This window comes from Crotalus tigris, unplaced genomic scaffold (genome assembly GCF_016545835.1).
Source record: "Crotalus tigris isolate CLP2741 ecotype Arizona unplaced genomic scaffold, ASM1654583v1 scf7180000017585.4430047, whole genome shotgun sequence".
Lineage (NCBI taxonomy): Eukaryota > Metazoa > Chordata > Lepidosauria > Squamata > Viperidae > Crotalus > Crotalus tigris.
In genome coordinates, this window is record NW_024096493.1 from 2563736 (window position 1) to 2589504 (window position 25769).

The window sequence follows — 25769 nt, forward strand, 5'->3', positions numbered from 1 at the left end:
CATTAGGGAAGCCCTGACCTCTGACCAAGACCTATTTTCTGTTTTTCAATTCTAATTAGCTTTGTATCCCTAGTCAGTCTTTCTTTTGACTAAGCATATGAAAAATCATTGTAAACTATATCCTTCTTCAGTCAATCGATCTCTTGACTTCATCCTATTTTCTCCCTCCTCCTGTATTAATAAGTTCTCAAAAGGTTGCTCACCTTCTTAGAACGTTGGGATGGGAATCTGTCCACTCTGCTTAAAAACAAGTCAAGGAACTTCACCACAGAAAACCAGAGGAATGAATACCTTCAATGCATCTTATATGTATCTTTTAAACATTCTGAAGAAGCCAATGGATCTCATAGCCTTCTCCAATGAGGTCACAAATATTGCAATGTAAAAAATGGGGAAGTGGAAATGCCACATTGAAAAGTGAAGATGACCGAGGAGTTTTCAGGAATTAATATAAATGGGTACATACATGGGGCACTCCTGCAAGCATTCGCCTCTGTGCAAATAGCGTGGCATGTTTGTACTGGACAAACATTTCAGACAGTGTTGATTTGCTGTGCATTCTTCACAGTCCTCAGTGCAATTCTCGCATTGTTTTGTCTTCGTATTGCGAAATGTTTGACGAGGGCAATCGTGGCCACAGGTCCCAGCAAAAAGAAATTGGCCTGAAAAAGAACGGTATATGTCAGTGGTTCTCAATCTGTGGTCCGTGGACTTCTGGGGGAGCCATGATGTCATCACAGGGGATCTGTGAAGGCTTGAAGAAATGTTATGATTTAACTCTTGAGTTAACTCTTGGGGGTCCATAGCCATGGTCCATGGCCACAAGAGGTATTTAAAGAGGGTCTATGGTAAAGAAAAGGTTGAGAAGCATTGGTATAGGTATGAATTGTATATTTGAAAGACAATGGTATTGTTGCAAATATTGACTCCCTGTTATTATTATAATCTTTTCCACCTCTACTCTCTTGTGCCCATTTTGAAGAATTATAGTTTAAATGTCCATGGAGAATGTAATTAAGATTGAGACATTCTGGGATACACTATTTATTACATACCCACCGATGTTTAAAGGGGCGTTTTTCTTCTAATGGTGCCACATAGGGATTCACCAAATGATTTTCTGCTCTTTTTTCATTCATAGTTATTGAGTCCTTACTAAGTGTAAAGAAGTGCAATGTGTTGACTGTTAGAATGGACAGTGAAGATAGTCAGGTGGTAGATAGCTTTTGCCTTTTAGGGTCAACCATCAGAGTAAAATAACCAGAAGTCAAAAAATATATTGCATGTTAGAACTTGGTAGGATAGTAAGGAAGGCTTTGAAAAAGAGACAAGAGAACTCACTGTGACATTTTATGGAAGCAAAAGCTTGGCTTTGAACAAGCCATACAGACCGTGCACTGATGCTTTTGAACTTTGGGACTCCTGATAATATCATGGACAGCCAAGAAAACAAACCAACGGCTTGTCAAACAAATCAACTCAGAGTTTTCACTTGAGGAACAAATTACTAGGCACAAATTATCCTACTTGAAGGCACATTATATAAAGTCCTAGCTCTCTTGAGAAGGCTGCAATGCTGGGTAAGTTAAAAGGAAAGAGAAGAAGAGGGCTGCCAACAGCAAAGTGGTGGACTCAGTTACAGTAGCTATGGGTGAGCTGTTGACAAACTTGAAGAACCAGGACAAACCCTGGAGACAGTTTACTAACAGTCAACACAGACTTGCTGGCAGATAATCAATCATGAGTCAATCACTAGTAGATGAAAGATCTGTTATTGTTTTCTGTTGCCTATATTGATTTGAACCGACATAGGCTGACCATAAAGATGGAAGGATGACAATCATTTCTACCATAAATAAAAATAAATAACATGGAATTATATTTTAACACAAATGCCTCTGGACTCTGTATAAGCCCACAGACATATTTATAAAGTGAAAATGGCAGGTCACTGAAATTCATTTTGAACCTGTGCAGAAAAAAAAGGGATAAGCTACTATGGCAAATATGAAACCTGTCATTCTGTAATTAAGCCAGCTTCTTATGATTGTCATTTTGTGCAAGAATCTTGCTTTCCAAATTCCCAATGGGTTCGCTAACTTGACAAATGCATAATCCCTATTATAATGTTATAAAAGAGGAAAAAAGAAATTGGGTGAGTGGTTTGTATAGAAGTAAACATACAACATGAAATAAAACACACCTGGTTGCCACGATTTCTTGATTGTATGCCCCTTGCCCAGGTTAAACTCTTATTTAAAATGTAGAATATACAGGTAGTCCTTGACATATGACCATAACTGAGCCCAAAATTTCTGTTGTTAAGTGAGACATTTGTTAAGCGAGTTTTGCCCTATTTTATGATTTTTCTTGACACATTTGTTAAGTGAACCACTGCAGTTGTTAAGTTAGTAACATGGATATTAAGTGAATCTGGTTTCCCTATTGACTTTTCCTGTCAGAAAGTCGCAAAAGGGGATCACATGACCTTGGAACACAGCAATGGTCATAAGTATGAACCAGTTGCTAAGCATCTGAATTTTGATCACATGATCATGGGGATGCTGCAAAGGTCGTAACTGTGAAAATTGGTCATTAGCCATTTTTCCCCATGCCATTTTAATTTTGAATGGTCACTAAATGAACCATTGTAAGTCAAGGACTATCTGTATTTAAAATTCCCACGAACAGCAAAGCGTAATGCTAGGCATTACCTATAAAACAGTATGTGGCTTGATGCCCAATTATCTGTAGGATTCCTTTCTTTTATCTAGTAATCTTCCCAGGAGAATCTCTCAGTTGTTCCTCACTTCTATGAAGTAAAAATCATGGAAGCAAGAATCTATTCTTAGAACTACAGTTTGTCCCATCTATTACCCAATTATGGAACTCTTTAAAGATGGGCAATTCTATGATTAATAAGTTCTCGCCATCTTTGTAATAATATTTATTTATATTTATTGTTTTTACATTTGTTAAATTTCCTGCGTTCATCTTTATGTCTGCATTCTAATTTTTTTTACAATGTATGCTCAAAATTGTTGATTGTATTTTTATTTATTTAGAAAATTTGTCCCAGAAAAATACGGAATACTCCATTTAATCCTCCAGGGAAAGATTGAAGGTAAACGAGGTCCAGGCAGAAGAAGAACATTGTGGCTTCAGATCTAAGGGACTGGTTTGGACAAAACTCAGCAGCACTTTTTCGTGCGGCTGCTGATAAAAACAGGATTGCCAACATGATCGCCAATGTCCGATAACGGATATGGCAGAAGAAGAAGAAGAAGAAGAAGAAGAAGAAGAAGAAGAAGAAGAAGAAGAAGAAGAAGAAGAAGAAGAAGAAGAAGAAGAAGAAGAAGAAGAAGAAGAAGAAGAAGAAGAAGAAGAAGAAAATTTGTATGCCACTCAACTCACTCATAGTGACTCTGGGCAGCTTGCAAAGGTGAAGGTAAAGGTAAAGGTCAAACCCCAGTACAGAAAAACAATAAAACCTTACTCCCATGGCGACAACAATCAATCCAATGTCCATATCACTATGGGATCCTCAGGACCACTGGCAAAACCATGTCTTCAGAATCTTGCAAAAAAGAGTGTCGAAGTTGAGGCTAATCTCTGATGGATGATGTTCCACAAGGAGGAAGCCACCTGGAGAAGGCCCTTCTTCTTGGTCTCACTAGATCAGGGGTGTCAAACTGCCGGCCTGCAGGCCGGATGCATCATAGCGAAACCGCGCCCACCCCATTGCCGGCAATGGCAAAAAAAGTCGCGATACGTTACGACACGTCACGTGACGTTGCAAGTTTGACACCCCTGCACTAGATGGACTTATATCCCATATTGTGGATGTTTTCTTGTTGATTGTTACTGTAAAGCGCTGTGAGACTGTAGTTGATTATAAATAAATACCTGCAGGGCATGAAGTACATCTATTGGCAGCTGTTTCACAGGTTTTGCATGAAGGAGCACATGGCTGAAAATCGGTAGCTGTTGCTGTATTAGAGAAGACAGAAGAAACTAGTCAGTAAGACTGGACATCTCTTGGTAGTGGGAGCTGAGTACTTGATTTCAAATAGGATTATGATAATAGTGTCATTTCATACCTTCCAAAACAAAGAGACAGGTGTTCAGGTGGTGAAATCCTTCCTTTTATTGTAGGACATTGCAATACAAATAAAAGACAAACAGTGGCTGCTAACCCCAAAAAGCATTCCCGAGCTAAAGTTATCTATTATTATTATTTCTCCAGAGAGTTGTCTACAACTGGCACTCTGACTTTAATAAGCGCACCCAATGTCTGAGTGACCAAAGCATGCTACTCCTTGTACTTCCTTTTTCAGAAGCTTGGTTCGCAATACAATCATTATAGTTCTGTATTTCTGTGGAATGGTGAAAGTCAGGCTAGGGTGAGCTGTTCACACTCTTGTCCCCTCCGTTATCTTGGCCAGCTTCTGAGATGCCTAACAGTTTTGTCTTAGATCAGGGGCAGGCAACCTTGGTTCTTTTATGACTCGTGGACTTCAACTCCCAGAATTCCTGAGCCAGCATAGCTGGCTCAGGAATTCTGGGAGTTGAAGTCCACGAGTCATAAAAGAACCAAGGTTGTCTACCCCTGTCTTAGATCATAATCTATTTTCAGCTTTCTCTGCAGAAGGAGATGACAATGATACGGTGACATCCAACCCGTTACCTAAAGTACATCTGTCAATAAACACCTAATATCAGCTAGCAGCCGAAGCAGAAGTTTTCAAAAACTCAAAGCAGTTACCAGACAGACAGCCCTGCTGAATTGATGTCCACTGGATCACGCAGAGTTGGAAGCAAATGGACATCAACAACCAATTAGTGCAGTGGATGTAGGCATTTTCCTACAGGTAGTCCTCAGCTTACAACCACAACTGAGACCACATTTCTGCTGCTAAGTGAGACATTTGTTAAGTGAATTTTGCCCCATTTTTACGACTCTCCTTGCCACAGCAGTTAAGCAAATCACCGCAGTTGTTAAGTCAATCACACGGTCGTTAACTGAACCCGGCTTCCCCGTTGACTTTGCTGGTCAGAAGGTCGCCAAAGGAGATCATATGACCCCGGGATTCTGCAACCGTCATAAGTATGAGTCAGTTGCCAAGCTTCTGAATGTTGATCATGTGACCACGGGGGACACTGCAATGATCTTAAGTGTGAAAAATGGTCCTAAGTCACTTTTTTTCCCCCAGTGGTATTGTAACTTTGAACAGTCACTAAATGAACTGTTGTAAGTTGAGGACTTTAATTTTCTTTCATTTCTATACTACATCTGAACATTCATAGTTAAGTGCTTTTTAACATTGTGTTAAATTTAAGTGCTTTAAGAACCCTTTTGTGATGTGCTAAGATTCATCCTGAGCGCTGCTACTACTGTAATACTTCTGAATTTCCAGCAGAGGGAAATATGCATCAGGAATTGGGAAGCAGATGGCACATTAAATAGTTACCAGCCCAACAATTCAAGTTATCTACAGCAAATGTAAATTGTTATTAATACAAGCTTCAGAACTGTATTTGACGTTGGTCATTGCGTCAAAGTTGCATACCAATATAACACAGTGGCCTATTTGCTTTGCTTTTCCTGGGAAAATTTGAAAACCTCCAGGTTGCAAAATTCCTCTCACAGAATGGCATGTACTTTGATGTGCTCAAATATGCACTTGTTTCTTTGATTAATTACACAGCTATGCTTTCCTCGCATCTCTCTGAATGCCATATCAGTTCTTCAAAAGCCTGGCAACAAAACACACAAAACAGCCCCATACGTAGCTTCCAAGGCAGTTTGAATTCTGCAAACAGGTGCGATAGCCTCAAGGATGGCAAATTGTTAGGATATAACAGTGGTGGTAAACCTATGGTATGGGTGCCAGAGGCAGCACTCAGAGCCCTCTCTGTGGGCACGCGCACCATCGCCCCAGTCCTAGGCCTTCAGCTGGGTTTTAAAAAATCTTTTCGCTTTACGCCTCTGCCACCATGTACAAAAAAAAAAGGTTCAATAAATCAATTTCAACTTCTCGCGGGAAAAAAAAAGATTTTGCGAAGTTGGAATTGATTGATTGAACTTTTTAGTTCCACCCAGTCTCCCATTACTACCACAGCCACGCCCACCCAATCGGCCACACTCACCCAATCAGCCACACCCACCCGGCACCCGACGATGCATAAATTGGTTTTGGGTGGCAGTTTGGGCACTCGGTCTCTAAAAGGTTCGCCATCACTGGGATATAATGTCTTTCTGGATGGTAAATTTGCTGATCAAGAGTTAAATTACAATTGTATCGGAGTACTTCTAACATTATATGTTATATTACTGTACATTAAAAGCATTATTAACATTGGTCTACTTTTCTGTTCTTAAGCAAACATATTAAGTTCAACTAAAATAATTGTGCATGTATAAATTAAAGTAGGGATGATATATTCATTGTATAAATTATACATTCACTGTTAACTATACAGTCCAGCATCTTTACATTTCCATTTTCTAAAACTATAAAAGAAATAATTTATGTTATTGATAAAATTCTATGTTTGCTTACTGAATGCCACAGGTGTGGGAAGGTTATAAGTGTTGGTTTGTGCATGAATAATATTTCTGCTACATTTTTTCACTACTTGAAGCATTTCTTTTTGTTTCATAAGCCAAAGGAAGGCCTTTTTATTATTCTTAACCATTATGGTTCTTCAAGGTATAAAAGTGGTCATTCATTTATCATGAATAGCTTGTACCTTGCACTTATTAATGGAAAATAAATGGAACAGTCTCCCAGAACCATATTCCAGAATAACTGTAAAAAAGAATTATTCCTTTTTTTAAAAAAAATTCAGAAAAAATGTATTGATAAATGAGGGACTGCATAGCAAAGAGATTGTATCATATTATTTGCGATAATATAACAATAATTTGTATGGCCAGGATAGCATAAATTGATTTTGCTTTCACACCACAGATGGAGCTAGTTGCTGTTAACTTTTCAGAGCTGTAGTCACCCATGCACAAACACTGAACAAGACTCACATATGTAACATTATAGTTATACAATGCAGTTTAATAGAAATAGAAATATACATGTTATAAATCCTTGAAATTGTGCAGTTTCTGGATTTAAGAGACTGATAAAGAGCTGTGGAGTAATAAATTGTAACCTAGATATGTACATCTTTAAATGCCTCCCCCAATTTTTACAAATGTAAAGTTATACACAGCAAAAAGGTATTTCAATTTTATCACTTTTTATGTTAAATGTTCTGCAGAATTCTCATTTTCTATATAGTTTACAAATCAGTGAGAAGCTTAGCTGGCTTCAGAAAGTCTGGCTCTGAGGTGGGCAATTAATTTTTCCAAGAGGCCACATGAAAAACTGGGATTGTTGTGGAGGGCTGAAACAATAAGGCTGTGAAAGTGCATAGCCATGCATGCATGCACAGATGTAAATTGAAAAAAAAAAAAAAACAGACACCTTCAAAATAAAAGCAATCTATTGCGCCTGACAGAGATAACCAAAGGGCCGGATGTGGCCGAGGGGCCATAAAATGCTCAGGTCTTGCCTACCTATATAACCAATCACCATTGTTGAATTGGGAGGCTTTGTGGGGCATTTTCACTGAACTTCAATGTAATAGTAATTCAAGGGCATCATGTATCCTACATTATGCTACAGAGCATAGGAAGTGCATGGCAAACATATCAGCCCTAGTGGCGCAGTGGTTAGAATGCAGTACTGCAGGCTACTTCTGCTGACCCAGTTGCCAGCAGTTTGGCAGTTCGAGTCTCACCGGCTCAAGTTTGACTCAGCCTTCCAACCTTCTAAGGTCGGTAAAATGAGGACTCAGATTGTTGGGGGTGATATGGTGACTCTGTAAACCGCTTAGAGAGGGCTGTAAAGCACTGTGAAGCGGTATATAAGTCTAAGTGCTGTTGTTATTGCTATTGCTATCAAGAGTTGCAAATAGGCAACAAAGGCATCAATAATTCATCCCTCGTACTTTCCTAAAGAAACTTGGGCCTAAAGAAAACCCAAATGAACCAACTGGAACCAAACCAAACCCTTCATCTGAAAATCTAGTGACCTCTCTTTCTATATGGAGACAACACTAGAGCTACAGAGACCAAGAGTCTGAATCCAAGCCAGATAATTTCCTGCATTCTGAATGCCTGAGGAGATCTTGTTCCAGATCCTTCTGGACTTGTTTGTGCAGGCAGGGCGACTGTATATATTTAAAACCTATCAGTTGTGAACAAAACCCAATAATATTAAACAAAATTACTACTGACAACAAAATATCATTTGAAATCGCATGTTGATTTTTTAAAAAAAGTCTTTAAACCATCCCCAGCTGAAAAACATTGGCACAATATATTAACCTTGTTTTCCTTTGTTTAACTACTGAATTTTTTATGTGTCTGTGGATTGACTGAAGAATGTAAAAGTTTGGTGACTTAACATGTTAGTAATCTGCCTGTTCATGCTTCTTAAATCATTCTTCTACTCTTAACATGCAGCGAATCAAGCCCTTCATTATGTCTCCTGGCTTTCCAATAAAATCATCTGGTACACAAGATAAAATACAGATGTTCAGAGCAACACTTACTGATCCAGACATTTTTTCCCCTTTGGAAAGAAAAGAAAGAGAAGCTTGATAAATTCAAGTTTATTATTTTAGACTCTGTCACAGTTTATTTGCATTAGCCTTGCTAAGGACTGATTTACTAAAACCAGCCTCTTACTAACTAGTTATTACATATGAAAATCTGGTATCCTATGCAAAGTGTATGCATGTAGAGCTTGTGTATATGTGAATTTGTGTGAGTACATCTGTATGTATGTAAGTATTTGTGGGCTTGTGGGGGGCGCAAGAGAGAAGGAGTAGATTGAGAGAGAGAGTGTATAATTCTTTTCCACAGTCTTACATCTTCTCGTTTACTTTTTCCAGTTGGCAAAAATAGACATTGTGAAAACTCTATTCTATGGGGGAAGCAATTTGCAGGAGATGATCCAACTTTTGTTAAAGAAGATGATGGGGTTTTTTTTCCTGCAAGCAACAATTTACAAGTAGGAGATTTATCTGTCTGCAGAAACCATTTGTTGTTAGGTCTTCGATCTATCCAAAAATGACAGCTGCCTGAAACTAAATTTTGAAAAATTGCCAGATTGAGATTAGTAGTAAGCCATATCCAAATCATTTGAAATTGATTTCTGTCATAAACAAGATAGTTATGTGTATCAGACCCAGCCTGTAAGCAAACGGATTCAATTCATTGGATCGTTCAGAATACAGAATAACAGAGTTGGAAGGTCTTCTAGTCCAACCCCTGCCCAAGCAGGAGACCCTATACCAGGGGTAGGCAACCCAAAACACTCAAAGAGCCACTTGGAGCCGTTTCCCACCAAAAACAAAACACTGGGAGCCGCAAAACCTTTTGGATATCTAAAATGAAGATAATACTGCATATATCCTTTTTTACCTTTATCGTATATATACATATGCAGTGTTATCTTCATTTTAGATATCAAAAGAGTCTCTCTCTCTCTGTGTGTCTCTCTCTCCCTCCCTCTCTCTCTCTTTCCTCTCTCTCTCTCTCTCTCTCTCCCCCCTTCTCTCTTCCTCTCTCCGATCTTCTGCTCACCTGGAAAGCTGGCTTCAAGCTGTTCTCCAATAAGCTGACACACATTCTTATTGGGCTAGCTCAGGTATAGGCAATGTCAGCTATTTTATGACTCATGGACTCCAACTCCCAGAATTCCTGAGTCAGCATAGCTGGGCTAGCTAGCTCTCTCCTGCCCTTCCTGCTTCCTGCAGAGACGCAGCAAAGGGAGGAGCCCCGTCCAATAAGCTTGTCAGGCTACTCTCTCTCTCTGCAAATGGCAGAGGAGGCAGGGAGCCGCAGGGGAATGCTCAAAGAACCGCATGCGACTCCGGAGCCGCAGGTTGCCGACCTGCGCCCTATACCATTCTGGACAAATGGCTGTCCAATCTCTTCTCAACCTTCTGTGCTGGAGCATCCACAACTTCTGGAGGCAAGCTGTTGCATTGACTAATTGTTCTCACGGTCAAGAAATTTTTCTTTAGTTTGAGGCTGGCTCTCAGATACCAGGACTCCCTATTTAGCAAAGAGAAGTGTGTTGGGATGGAGCCCAGGTATTCCCACCTCTCAATCTCCCTTAAGGAGGCTTTAGAGAAGATTTTTTTGGTTCACTAAACCAATGCTGCAACCAAACTAGAAAACTAAGAACAGATTAGTTGGTTTTGAGTGAACAAAGAGGCCAAAAACAGTATTGAAATTTGTTACTTGTTTCTCTTCCAATAAACCGTACCAGTTGATACTGGATCTGCCGTATCTGAACTAGGACATTCTTTGACCAGGCTAGAGATGAGGATATTTAATATAATCTAAACTTTGATTATTCATATAGCAACATGCATAATGATTCCCTGTCCCTGTTCTTACTAACTGTTTGGGCAGTTAATCAACCATGTGCTTAACTGGTGATGGGATTAGTAATATTTTGAGACTGCAGATAAGTGCTGGATTCTCAGTGAAATACCTTTCTGACCATCCTTCTAAGGTGTAGGCACTACCGCTATCACTTGGGCACAAGAAATTCCTAGAGGACAATCAATATTTGTCTGTCACATGACCAGGATTACACAGCATGGCTTAGTGGTAATTTAAGGAGGAAAAACTAAATATTTTGCAAAAATAATGCAAAGCCATTATAGACTGAGTTGGGGATGCTTTCATACAATCAGGAGTAAATCTGGATTTGACAGGTTAATCTGTGGCTGTTAAAAATCACATTGGACAAGGCTCTCAATTTATCACTTTTTAAAAATAAAACCTATATTTTTTATTGAAATCTACACAGAGTTTTAATACCTTCTCCTAAAATCTCCCACCACAGCCATGTTCAATTTGTTCAGATGGAAGGTTTAGTACAGAGGACTTTTGTTTCTTGGGATTATCCAGATGTCCATGAAATCAAGGTGGCAGCTGCAATGGTACAATGGAACTTCAACCCATTTTTATGTGCAACACACACATACACACACACACACCTCACGTTAAAACAGTGGAGCTTTGACATACCATTGCAACTGCCATCTTGACTTTTTGGACCATGCCCTATGAACACCTGAGGCCCTTCCACATTGCTGAGAGATGATATGGTCCACCTATCCTTGGTTAGAAGAAACTGTATTAGCATGGATGTTGTTGTTCCCATTGCTTCTATTTCTCCCTCACCTGTGTGGCCCATCATTGCCAAGGACCTGACTTTTCTCCGAGAACTGGGAGAAACCCTAAAGGTATACTCACCTTGAGATTACCCTGGATGGAAAGAGTCAACTTCACATCATTAGAGCTAAGCATGGAACAACATTAAAAAAAAGCTGCCAGGATATATTTGTGCCATGTTTAGGTACAAGGAAAGAAATGGCCTTTAAACATTTAAACATTTTCCCCAGTATCAGTTTGTCTCTCAGGAGAGAAATCTCATAAAGAGCATTTCTGTTCGGTGTAAAAAAAAAAAAAAGAAAAGATGACAGGCAGTTTTTGATTTTATTTACTTCATCATAGTTCCTGTAACCCAATCTGGATAAGACTGCTACTCAGAAGGAAAGAGAAATTCTAATATCTTTTTCCAACCCAATTATTTAGGAATAAAACTTTTGCTTGTTGCAGTGTTCGGGCTGGGTTCAAGAAAATACTTTGCATTAACTGTAAGCACCCAATGGCATTTTTTTTAAAAATCCGTGCTTGCTTGGAGATATTCATATAGACATTTTCCCCCTCCCCATATATAAACATACAGTATACCAAAGTAATGGAGAAAGTACAGGTAGTCCTCAACGTATGACCATAATAGGGATCAGAATTGCTAAGTAAGGAGGCTGTTAAGTAAATTGCACCCCATTTTATGATTTAAATGAAACATTGCAGTTGTTAAGTGAATCACATGGTTGTTAAGTGAATCTGGCTTTTCCCCATTGACTTTCCTTATTGGAAGCTGGCTGGGAAGATCGCAAATGGTGATCACATGACCTGTGGATCCCGCAACGGTTGTAAATAAAACACTTGAATTTTGATCGTGGGACTATGATGTAAGTTGTAAGTGTGAGGACCAGCCATAAGTCACTTTTTCAGTGCCGTTGTCACTTGAAGCATTCATAAAACGAATGGTTGTAAGTTAAGGACTACCTGTACTAAATTTGCTTGTTGTCCTACAGCAAGCAGGCCAATTATTAAGTAAATAATTATCAAAATAGGAGAAGTGAAACCCAGTTTAAGTGCTGTTGCATTAATCTGAAGGCTGCACTGTGCCAGGATGCTAAAGTAACCAGTCTCTGCCACAGGAATAGCTACTCCTTGGACTGATGACTATTACTCCATCCTAAGTAAGTTTAGCACAGGGTCACTGTCAAATTAAATGTTTGCAGTATAAATACTGGATTACTCTCTTTACCTACTTATTGCCTTCCATGTAATAAAGCAACTATGGGATTGCTAGGGAAAGCCCACCTTGCATTAAAAAATGAAATCCTGCCCTTACCATGTTGGCTAGTAATATTTTTTAAAAAAGATTTGTTTTAGTCTTACATCGCTTCCGGATAACGCTCAGACTTGTATTTTGGTGAGCCATGAAGGGGAAAGCCTTCAGCAGCACCCGGGCATTCTCCAAGAATGCCTCTTTAAGTGCTTTTTCCGTCTCAATTTGATGCCTGGATGACACCGAGAAGAGATGGATCTCAGCCAACCGCAAGGATCGCGACGGGACATAAGGGAAGAAGCGGCCCTTCAGGAACGTGGAGCCCAAACCGTCTGAGGTGCGCAGCTTCAGCTTCTCTATCAGTAAAACAGGATGAACAATAACCACATGGCCTAATCTTGATGTCTTCTTCACATGGGGTATAACTGAGTACATTGCTAGTAAGCATATTACAGTAAACAATAGATGTCTCCTGCTCGCACTAGTCTATTTTTAAAACTATGCATTTGACAATAATGCTATGGGTATAAATGAAGGATTTACTCTTAGTTTGGGGAATTCCTGACAAAATGGCCCCTTCTCAGGGAAGTTTCCTGAGCAGCCCGCCCATCATTTTTACTAGGCACAGGACTCCTGAGAATTTAACCATGTTGAAGAAGGGATGGCAGAACCTGGAGGTGAGGTGAAAAAGGAATCAGCCTAGAATTCCTACGTAGTCACAAAAGAATTAAGTCCAGCCCCCTTGAGTGCCACTGATCCTTATCTAATTCAAACCAGCTGACTATTAGTTGGGAAGATCCCTCTGCATAGGCTTTTAGTAATAAACCAGCTTAATTGAACCTTCGCTTGCAGACCTGACAAACTGTGGGTATTGCAGATCAAGCCACCCCATATCAGGCTCAGGTCAAATGTCAGTAACAACTCCAATTCCAAGTCTGCCAATAGCACCAGTTCTTCTTCTGCTATATGCCCAGTTTGCTTTGAGAGTTTGCTAAAGGGCAGGTTCCTTTCTGTTCAAAGAGTTCCTAGCACTAACAGTGAAAACAATGCAGCAAAATGAAAGCAACCTACCGTTCCAAAATTTCCCATGCTTTCTCTTGTGTTGGGGATTTACACACTTCCCATACAGCAGCTGTAAATTTCCTTGGCAGCTTGTACAGTCATTGTAGTTGACCCCTCTGCATGTTTTGCATGTCTTGTAGCATGGTTCACACTCTTCTGTAAGTTCATCTTTGTAAAATCCAGCTCCACAATCTCTCACACACGTCCCACCTGAAGCACAAACACAAAGTCATGGCACTATTGAGGAAACTGACAATACAAAACCCAGTTTCTGCTTATCAGGTATTGAGGATAGATGATGGGGATTAGAGTCGCACCAATCACTAACACAATAACAGATGCAAGTAATTCTGAAATGAACTGGCTACCTAGCCTCTCCAGAAACTATGTCCATGGCTTCCTAAAAAATTGACCTAAAGTACAAACTGATAATTAGAGTTGCTGTGCTGCATTAAGCCAATGTTTCTTAGCCTTGGCCACTTTAAAAGAGATAGACTTCAATTCACAAAATTGCCAGGTTGACAAACACTACATTGAAAAAGCTATGTGATCACACAGCACTCAGAGATGGTAATCCCAAAGATGGTTTTCCACGAGGCAACTGGACTTTCTTGCTTTTTCTTTGAAGACGCTTCTTACCTGGTGACTCACTAAAAGAATGCAAACAAACAGCTGTCTGCAAGAGTATAACTCTTTCCATTCCCCATCATCCAGTTAGAGCTGAAGAAGCTTCTTGGATGAGAAGCGAAATGTCTTCAAAGAAAAACAAGGAAGTCCAGTTGCCTCGTGGAAAACCATATTTGGGATAACTATGACCTGGATGACTGAGAATCTCCATAGGCATTCAGAGATGTGAGGATATTGCAGAAAACCGCAGGACAGACTCACTGCTGAATCCCACAAAATTGGAAGCACCCAGTGTTATGTCCTGGGCCTGCTGACTTAGTCAGCAGGCTCAGGAATGCTGCAGAGAGTCCCGGGCAGACCACGTGGTTGTACAGGACCAGACTGGCTGTCTCCAGCCTTGCATGCATGTGCAAGGTGGGAAACCAGCCTCTGCAAAGATTGGTTGATGCTGTCCTTGCAAGGACACTATAAAAGGTCTGCGTGCCATTTTGGTTCTGTTCTGTTGCTGACTTACAATAAAGAAGATTTGTTTTTTTGTTACTCGCTTCATCTCAATGCCTTTGACTCGTGAACAGAACACCCAGACTATTAAAAGAATCCTACTGTTTGCACAATTCTATTAGCGTACTCTTCCTATGAATTAAGGTGAGGTATTCACATGGAGTAGATCCATAAAGTCAAATGGTAGCCACAAGTTCACAATGGAGGCCCGTGCCTTGTTTACATGTGACACAATGCATGCAAAAAGAAGGAATAAAGCCTTGGTCATGCAAGCACAGCTTCCACCTTGACTTTTTGGACACTTGCTCCCCCACATTTCATGGGTGTATCTGAGACCACATTCTGATTGGGATATTAAAAAACTCTTCTAAAACAGCTAAGGACTGAATGCAGATTCCTTTCTTTGTAAATAATCTAAAACTTTACTTCCATTGGTGAAATATCTTTAATAGAAACTATATTTTAAGCAATGTAAGTTTTCAGATATGCCTTATATGAAAGTAATTAAAAATACCAATAACCCTGCAGAGGTTGGTTTATAATGTTTCAGTACATATTGATCTGAGTGCTCGGTACAAAATTTGATTTCTTTGATAAGTATCTGTAGTAAGAGAACAACAGTCCACAATCAAAGAGAAGTGAACAGATATTGAGGCATGCAACTCTTAAGGTAACAATAAAATGGAGATTCCCAAATTGGACTGCATGCTTCCAAATGGCTATGTTATTGTCTTAATTCAAAAGAGGAATGGGTATGTTTTAAAAACATTTTATGTTGAGAAATTATGTAAGAACCATACTGGATCACAAGGGGAGTTTTGCCTTTCCTGCATTGCCAATGGATGCTGGACTTGGAAATACTTGGAATACTCTGGATGTGCAAAATATTTGCTGGCCAAGTTCTCAGAGTTTTGTGTTCGTGTGTGTGTGTGTGTATGTGTGTGTGTGTGCGTGTGTGTGATTTCAAAATGTCCCTATGAGTTGCCAGGATAGTCTCAGACATTCTGACTAAAATTATCCAGGCTCATCCTGCTTCTCTTATGATAGAATTTAAATTATTTTTTTTACGTATATAACCAGTCATTTGGAAGACTATTTATTTATATAAATTTTATATAGCCATCCATCTCACCAATGTATCTCTGGGTGGCTAACAGGAATTAAAATTGTGTTCCAACCAAGTCACATAAGTGGCTCCCAAAAACACTATTCACAAATAGTGAGGGCTTGATTACTGACTCTTATGCCTGGTGAAAAAACTAGCTCTTCATGCATTTGTGGGTGTCTGAATGAGAAGATGTGTTTGCATTAGTTGAATTTATTTAGATACATCATCAAAAGTTTAAGATCAATGACTCCTTGAAAATTTGAAAAAAACTATTTCCCAGTTATTCTTACATTTTTCTATGTAGCACACTGAAGTATTTGTGAACAAGTATTTATACGAGTATTTAATCAAAGAAATGAATTTTGAACTGAGGCAATTGAGATCATGGATTATTACCATCTTTTATAAAAATCAACATGCTACCCCAACTTTTCCTCTCCTAAAGGACCTACTAAGTACAGAAAATCAGGTAAATGTTTCACTTCTTGTATTAGACCTCGGGACCTGTTATACATTCTGAGCCAACTTTTGTGCTGCAGCTACAAAGTTTTTCTCAGACATAACATCTAGCACTCTGGGGAATTTACCAAATCCATATTATCTTTCAGACAGTTAATTGTATGGGTTTTTCTCCCTTCATGAGAAATGTGCTGATTTTTGATTACATAAGCATCACTAAGCATTCCCTTGACAGTAACTAATTTTTCATTTTAGTATGCTTTAAGACAGGGGTCTTCAAACTTGGCCCTTTTATGACTTGTGGACTTCAACTCCCAGAGTTCCTCAGCCAGGCACACTGGCTGAGGAATTCTGGGAGTTGAAGTCCATAAGTCACAAATTTGAAGACCCCTGCTTTAAGACAACTAATAAGTATTTGATTTTAGGCTTTGACATGTTTTAGCATATGTGGTCCTTACAACTTCTAATCTGATTGTGTCTGGTATCTGAAATAACAAAATAAATAATTAAACATCTCGTGTCTTTGATTTTATATTTGTTACACAGACTGTGTTCACAATCTACATTCAACAAATTTGAACTGGGGTTCTTATTTTCTCATTTTTTTTTACATCATCCATTGTCTGCCCAAATAGACAGAGCCTATTTTGTCATCAGTATCAAATCATGGATATTAACTTTCAGTGAAAAGCCTTTATGTTTCTAGGCTTTTTTTGCATGCAGGTCTGGTTGTTTCACTTACCTAGAAGGAAAAAACCTTCTTCACACCAATAGCATTCATATCTGTCACAGCTTTGACAATTGGATTGACACGCAATGCATATGTGAGAATTGTCATCTGGAACAGTATTTTGAGGGCAAGTTCTGTAGCATTGCTGATTGTACCTACCCAAAAAACAAAAGTGAAGTGGGGAGAAAAAGAGTCATTTGCTACTGGCATTCTTAAATGACAAAAACTGATAATACTAAAGAGAAACTAAAGAACATTGAACAAAAGAAACTGACACCATCTTCCCATATAAATAAGAAGCACAGAAATGTAATATTGCCCTTCCTTCTCTTTTTATTACTTTTAACAGGACAGTCCACAAAACACGCTTGGGTATATAGGTAGTCCTCACTTACTGAATGCAATAGGGACGGGCAACTCTTAAGTTGCTAAGTAGCGCGGTTATCACCTGAATTCACAAGTGCCTGAATTGTAATCACATGACCGTAGGGACACTCTGATGGCTGCAGCGTTAAGAACCAGTTACCTCATTTTCCAGTGCTATTGTAACTTTGAATGGTTGCTGAATGAGTGGTCATGAAGTGAGGACTACCTATACTAAAGATAAACATTATTCATACCATAATCTTTGCCATGTTTACTCCAACCAATTTACTTGGGAGTTAGCCTTAAATGGCCCTTGTGAATCACTTAGAACAGGGGTAGGCGACCTTGGCTCTTTTATGACTCGTGGACTTCAACTCTTGGCTGGCTCAGGAATTCTGGGAGTTGAAGTCCACGAGTCACAAAAGAGCCAAGGTTGCCTACCCCTGACTTAGAGTCACATAAATAAGATGGGCAGCTATACAAAATGAATGAATGAATGAATGAATAAATAACACATATAAAAGAAACATTTCTGTATGAGTTACAACAGAATCTTTTTTGTTTGTTTGTTTAAATATTCAAAACCACTTATGGACACTTGAAAAGCCTTCCCCAAGTGGTGCTTTCCTGATCTGCTGGAGTTTAGCTCTGGCAATCTCCAAAATCTGTTAACATGTCTTATTTTGGGAAAAGCTGGTCAATAACCTTGTAACAGAAGGCTCTGCTTTCATTTAGAAAAGAAAATGAGATACAGAGAAAGAAAGGAAGGAAGGAAGGAAGGAAGGAAGGAAGGAAGGAAGGAAGGAAGAAAGAAAGAAAAGTGATAAACTTACATATAATAATTATGGATACATGATGTACAGGTTTCTGGGTTATCTGGAATAAATAAGTAACACAATGAGAATAAAATAATTTGTCAAACCAAATATTTTTTAAGATTAGGACCATTCAGGCTTTGGATTCAAACACAAAATGTGCACTTCTGCTTGCATCATTATCATTATCATCATCGATGGTTAAAATCAAAATGAGATTATCACATTCTGAAAGATTTATGCGCGGTCTCGTGTTAAGTATAGTGCATGAGAGTCATATTAAATACACTTGAACTTCTTGAACCCCAACAAATCAATCCATATAGACAGTGATGATCCTGGTTTAAGATTCTAACAAAATTAGAATCTTTTCATAGTTAAGGAAAATGATGGTAATAATTATTATATTTATATTATTGTGTCATTTTCTTTTAAGAAGTTAAGAAGATTTATCGTTGTTTTCAAATAATGCTAGACATATTGCTTTGAAAAATTATTCCTACGTTCTCTGAACAGTAATATTTTAAAAAACTAAAAAGCATCATAAAAATATAAAGGTGTCTCTTAAATCAGACTTTACTCCGGAAAGATTGATTGATTTAAACTATTTATACAGTTGTCCATCTCATAGTGATGATTCTGGGTGATATACAAAAGCTTAAGCCAAATAATAAAATCATCATCCAACGATGCACAAACCATGATGTAGAGTAAAAAAGGTTTTTACTTCTCAATCTAGTGAACAATGGTGGCATCTGATGGTTTCCCATGCAAATACTAAGTATTGTTATTGCACCTTGCTTAGCATTTTCAAGGTCAGATAGGGTGAGCCTGACCAAAGGAGGACTTGCCCTTATTTTTGTTATCATGTCCTCCTTTCAGCAGTCTTAAAATCAAATTTTATTTTCAGGAGCTAACAAGCTCTCCCTTCCTGAGCAGCTTTTTTTCAGAGTACAGCACACCCCTAATAAAGACAATCACAAGTTAATAAGCTCCTGTCTGTGACCTTAGTTGATTAGTACCTGCCTTGTTACCTGAAATTGACAAGACCTGCATCAGTTACATACTGAACCTGCTCCAGTATATTCCTGCCTTTGAAAACCATCTTTCTGATGTTGGAAAAAGCTCACCCTGATTTATCCTCCCTCCTTCTCCCACCCTTATTTGTTCTCCTTCCTCTCCTGCTTCCATTTGTCCTTCTTTCCATTTGTCCATGTCCTCCTTCGCCTGTTCTGGCAACGTCAGCTAAGTATTTATTTCAGATTTTAATCAATGATGCCAACATAGCATGATCCCAGAATTAATCACAATATTAACCCTCTGGTGTAAGGAGTTAGAGAACCATGGTCAGGCATGTTGCCTTTATTCATGTACTGTATATGAAATGTTTGGGGCACATATACAGTGCTTGAGAAAAATCTTTTCTCAAAACCACAGAAATGATTAGTTAGAGCAGAGGTCTTCAAACTTGGCCCTTTTATGACTTGTGGACTTCAACTCCCAGAATTCCTCTGCCAGGCATGCTAGCTGAGGAATTCTGGGATTTGAAGTCCACAAGTCATAAAAGGAGCAAGTTTGAAGTCCCCTGAGTTAGAGGGAAAGATATATATATATATATATATATATATATATATATATATATATATATATATATATATATATATATATATATATATATGTTTTCTGAGGTTTTCGCGGGTATTTGTATGTAGGTCTTTGGTTGTTCGGGTTTTCTCCCACGTAAAATTGGAAGTGTCTTGGCGACGTTTCGACGAAGTCCCATTCGTCATCTTCAGGCTGGTGTTTTCAGCTTCGTGCTTCGAGCAGCAATGTGTGGTCTTAGCTGTTTCTTCCTTTTAACTGCCAGTGGGGGTATGAACTGATTGGGTGGGAGCTTGGCTGTGTTCTGATTGGGTGGAGGTGTGTTCTGATTGGTTAGGGGCGTGGCTGTGCTCTGATTGGCTGGGGGGTTGGCTGTGCTCTGATTGGCTGGGGGGTTGGCTGTGCTCTGATTGGCTGGGGGAGTGTTCTGTTTGGTTGTGCTCAGGTTAGTCTGAGTTGCAGAGGGATTCAAGATTTTGGGCTGCCCTGCCATTCCTTGGCTTCGCGTTCGTGGTCGTGCTTCCTCTTCATGGAGGGTGTCAGTTTGCTTCATGTATGGATTGGGGGGGTTTAAAGTGGCTAATGATGCAGCTGTGGTCTGGCTTCTGGTTTGTGGTCGTGCCTCATAGTCAGTGTGGCTTTGGGTTTGTTTTTTGCGTGGATGTTTGGTGGTGACCTCCTGTGTGGTTTTTGTGAGTGTGGGTCTGGTATCATTTTTTGTGTTAGGGAGTCGTTTGTCAATGAGGGCGGGTTTCCAAATGGCTGGTAGGCGGGAGGTATCATCTCGCTTGTTCATGCTGTGTGGGCGTTTTTCTATCTCGATGGCTTCTCTGATTATTCTGTTATTAAAATGTTCACTTTTGGCAATGGTTCTGGTATTTTTAAAGTCAATTTCATGTCCTGTAGCTTTAAGGTGTTGGACCAGGGAAGATGTTGGTTCCTCTTTTTTGATTGAGTTCTTATGTTCTTCAATGCGTGCACTTATTCTTCTGTTGGTTTGTCCGATGTATGTGGTGGGACAAGTGGTGCATGGGATCAAGGAGTATACGAAATCCCATGCACCACTTGTCCCACCACATACATCGGACAAACCAACAGAAGAATAAGTGCACGCATTGAAGAACATAAGAACTCAATCAAAAAAGAGGAACCAACATCTTCCCTGGTCCAACACCTTAAAGCTACAGGACATGAAATTGACTTTAAAAATACCAGAACCATTGCCAAAAGTGAACATTTTAATAACAGAATAATCAGAGAAGCCATCGAGATAGAAAAACGCCCACACAGCATGAACAAGCGAGATGATACCTCCCGCCTACCAGCCATTTGGAAACCCGCCCTCATTGACAAACGACTCCCTAACACAAAAAATGATACCAGACCCACACTCACAAAAACCACACAGGAGGTCACCACCAAACGTCCACGCAAAAAACAAACCCAAAGCCACACTGACTATGAGGCACGACCACAAACCAGAAGCCAGACCACAGCTGCATCATTAGCCACTTTAAACCCCCCCAATCCATACATGAAGCAAACTGACACCCTCCATGAAGAGGAAGCACGACCACGAACGCGAAGCCAAGGAATGGCAGGGCAGCCCAAAATCTTGAATCCCTCTGCAACTCAGACTAACCTGAGCACAACCAAACAGAACACTCCCCCAGCCAATCAGAGCACAGCCAACCCCCCAGCCAATCAGAGCACAGCCAACCCCCAGCCAATCAGAGCACAGCCACGCCCCTAACCAATCAGAACACACCTCCACCCAATCAGAACACAGCCAAGCTCCCACCCAATCAGTTCATACCCCCACTGGCAGTTAAAAGGAAGAAACAGCTAAGACCACACATTGCTGCTCGAGGCACGAAGCTGAAAGCACCAGCCTGAAGATGACGAATGGGACTTCGTCGAAACGTCGCCAAGACACTTCCAATTTTACGTGGGAGAAAACCCGAACAACCAAAGACCTACAAATATATACATATACATATATATATACATATATAACAACCAAAGACCTATATATGTATATATGTATATATGTATATATATGAGTAATAGCATTAAAAATATGAACCCTGGGTATATTCATATTTTAAATAAAATGAGCACCAGGGTAATTAAAACTATAAAAAGTTTAATTAAAAAACGCCAAGCTTTTGCCGTCACCTGCCGGCATCATCAGGGCTTAAAATGCTAAGAAGTGAGGAAGTCCCTTATAAGCAAGCCAAGGTCTGCACTCGGCTCCTCGATCTTGTTATCGGACCTAATTGAGTGGATTGCACTCCGGTGATCCGTTTCTTCCTGCACCACTTATCTACGTGTATGTCATCACTTGTCTTCTTTTCCTTGGATTCCAGGGTAGGTGGAACGCCCTTCCTATCTCCCTGGTTGTTCTCACCCCCTCTTCCACTTTCCTGCTCGGGCTTGTGTAATGATTTGCATTTCTCCTTTTTCTTTTTCCCCCAATCCACATCCATGCAGCTGTTCTCTCTACGAGTGTTTTTTCTTTTTTCTCCAATACCTCCCCCTCGTGCACAGTTGTTACTAGGGTGGTCTTGTGTGACATCCTGAGCTATCTGGGTTACAGTGGTGAATTGGGGTGATTCAGTAAGCCGTTTGTCCACATGATAAACCTCGTAAGTATGCCCATGCCCAGTCATCATGTCTCTCCCCCCCTTCTACTGCCGTCTTCTGCATCCCTCCTCCACACGCTACCATCGATACCATCGGTGCAGGGGGAGGTGGGATTTTGGTCCCCTCGGGCGTCATTGCGCTCCTCTTCCACCCCCTCCTCCCTTCGACGTTTCTTGTTCTTGCATGAGTATGGTGCGGATCGTTAAAGTCAATGGATGTTACCGGTGCGAGATGCAGCAGGCTGGTTTCACAAGCCCCGCCCCCCCACATCCTCCCATCGGGGTTCGCTCTTCTCCCTTTTCTTCGGGCTATCCATCCACACGTCGTTACTCTCAACATCATCCCACGTTCCATACTCTCCTAATTCAGTTTGCGTCGCTGGGCAGGGGAGCCGTCTCGTCCTCTTCGAATCGATCGCCTTCCTTCTCCCAAAAAGTTAATTAAACTTTTTATTTTATAGTTTTAACTACCCTGGTGCTCATATTTTATATATATATATATATATATATATATATATATATATATATATATATATATATATATATATATACAGAAAGTTTTTCAGACAGACAGTCTGATTGATTGCACCTTGGCATTTTGACTGCTATACTGCAGTTCTACTTTTTATAATCTCTTTTGCCTTGCAGCCCCCCAACTAGGGGCGTTAAGCAGGCTCAAGTCGCTACTGCAAAAGAGATTATAAAAAGTAGAACTGCAGTATTGCAGTCAAAATGCCAAGGTGCAATCAATCAGACTGTCTGTCTGAAAAACCTTCTGTATATATTCCCTTGACTTGGCTGACAAAGAGGGAAGGAGACTCTGTGGCCTGGTGGTTAATATAACTGCCTAGCATGTAGGCTGTCCAGGTTCAAATGCCATAAAGGGTGTGGCTTGCTGATGAGGACAAATAAGTCTGAAATAGCTATACTAGTTTCCCACTTAAAAATCTTTAACTCTTGTCAGCAAAAAGAAATCTGAATATATATATATATATATATATATATATATATATATATATATATATATATATACAATTGAAGGGACCTGAAATTCTGACCTGTCATTTTTCTATTGAACACTATCATGTCTTTATTATTGCTTTGTCTCTGAATATTTCCTGCCTATTTTGTGTTTTGGATGTAAAATTATTCTTTTGTTAAGTTTTGTTTCATATTTAGCTTTTACCTCATGGTGAATTGATTCCTTTGGAATTCATTAAACTCCTTCCTACATTCAGTGTTGCAAAACATACAATGATATATCGCTTAATACTTTTAAATACAGAAACCATACTTCTTTTCCTGCAGTCAATCTATTTTCACTTATGTCTTTAACCTCTTTCCTTTTCTTCTTTGTCCTCTCTTCCACCAACTCATTTTTTTTACTATGAAAAATTGCTCTGCCTCACCCTGAGAACTACTCATTGCCCTTGTATGATTCATTAATTCTCTCAGTCTAATCAGAAACCATAAAATCACCCATCATTTTAGATTTGTTCTTTTACCATTTGTACACACGAACAAATTTATCCTTAAATTATATATTTGAGACCGTCAGATATTAGACAATCACTATTCTAATTTATTCTTGGGACTCTGAATGGTTCTTCTATTTTTCTGTACTTTCTTACCACATTCCCACCCATCCATTCATGTCACCTAGCGGAATAACTTTTTTCTGTAGGCCAGATGCATTCACAATATTGCATACATTCCCCCCAAACTAATCACTTATTCTTTCATTATTACTACTCACCGTAATGTGCAATTCTTACTTATATATGACTTTCTATTTTCATATGCGCTCATAATAATTACAATTTTTTTTAGTAGTTCCAGCAACAAAGTGTCTAATTGTATTTGGTAGTTTTACACAGAGCAAGAAATACTTAATCCATGGCATCGCCATGTAAATTAGAGAAAACTCCTGCCTAAAACCTTGTGGAGATCCTTTTAATACAGTGCTTCTCAATTTCAGCAACTTTATGATATACAGAATTCTGGAAGTTGAAGTCTGCACATTGTAAAGTTGCTGAGGTTGAAGGTCACTGTTCTAATGCATTGAATCATCCTGGTGAGATCACCAAAGATTTGACTTAGTATCTATAGTGTGTGCCACTCTTGGTTATAAATTTGACTCAGTGTCTATACTGTGTGCCACTCTTGGTTAGAAGTCCCAGCAGATCCTTCAATTTGGATGCTCTGACAATACTTAAACAGATCCAAAATGTTGCCTGTTTAGGATTGAATGACTCAAAGAGCCTAAAAATGTCTTTCAAAACTAGTATGGTATATATGTTAAAACTAGTTAAGCATAACTTGTGAGCACAGCATCCGTGAATTGGGTTACTGCTCTACTGTGGCTGTGTGAATCACCCTGTAGACCAAGGGTCTTCAAACTTGACAACTTTAAGACTTGTGGGAGCTGAAATCCACAATTCTTAAAATTGCCAAGTTTGAAGACCCTTGCTGTAGACTAAAATGGCCCTACTATAGTTGAATTTATCTCACACAAAATAGGCAACTATCATGAATGCCATTTTGAATATTTCACCACACTCTGCAGACAATCCTGAATCATATAAAAACAGAATTCTCTTATTTGGCCAAAGAAAAGAACAATATAATTGGTGCACACACACAGTCCCAGACAACAATCTCATCAGCGAAGGAAAAAACACAGCTTTCTACATGCTATGGCTTTCACTCAAAAATGTCACGGTCCTGAGTAAAACCCAATTGCCCAGATTTTGTTCTTCATTTTCTCTCCCCTTCAATTCCATTTTTGCCTCCATGTAAAGCTTTCAGCAGTCAATTCATCTCTTAGAAAGCTATTAGAAACAGGTCAATAATATACCATATGGTGTCTGCCTTTATTAAATCAGCTTTTAGCTCTGCCTTAGCCTGTGAACCACTCTTTTGAACCAGCTAAGCTGCATCCTGGATTCTCTTCCTTGCCACCAACATTTAATCTTTCAGGAACCAGCAATTGTTTTAGGAGACATTTTCATGAATCTCCTAGCTGGATTTTTTTCTGTGTAGTATCAGTAGTTAATGAATCAAGAGTATCTCTGACCATTAAACACTGTGATTTTTCTGGGTCAACTTGATCTCATTTAATCCTAAAGTCATAGCTCCCACCAACATATTTTTGCCAAGATTTCTGAGAACAAAAGTAATTAAACTAAAAAAATTAGTTAAACTTCAGCATGTCTTTTAAAGGGCGAGTGTATACAGATCAACTTAGATGTAATTGAGAAAGACATTCAATAGGGATCTGAAATATAGGTTAGTCCTTGAGTTATGATTACAGTGGAAACTGCCCATCACTGTTGTAAGTCA

General features: G+C 39.3%; 1 protein-coding gene across 3 annotated transcripts in view; it reads right to left on the reverse strand.

Moving 5' to 3' along the window:
* PCSK5 (proprotein convertase subtilisin/kexin type 5) overlaps positions 1-25769 on the reverse strand; it is a 221874-nt gene that overhangs the window by 12965 nt on the left and 183140 nt on the right. For 2 of the 3 annotated variants that reach the window (XM_039361345.1, XM_039361363.1), the window contains 6 exons: positions 18199-18241; positions 17012-17154; positions 13584-13784; positions 12623-12868; positions 3907-3990; positions 467-662 (listed from right to left, as the gene is read on the reverse strand). In XM_039361345.1, the coding sequence (XP_039217279.1) occupies positions 467-662; positions 3907-3990; positions 12623-12868; positions 13584-13784; positions 17012-17154; positions 18199-18241 (913 nt within the window). The remainder of the gene's footprint in view (positions 1-466; positions 663-3906; positions 3991-12622; positions 12869-13583; positions 13785-17011; positions 17155-18198; positions 18242-25769) is intronic. The other variant, XM_039361354.1, reaches the window with a different exon arrangement.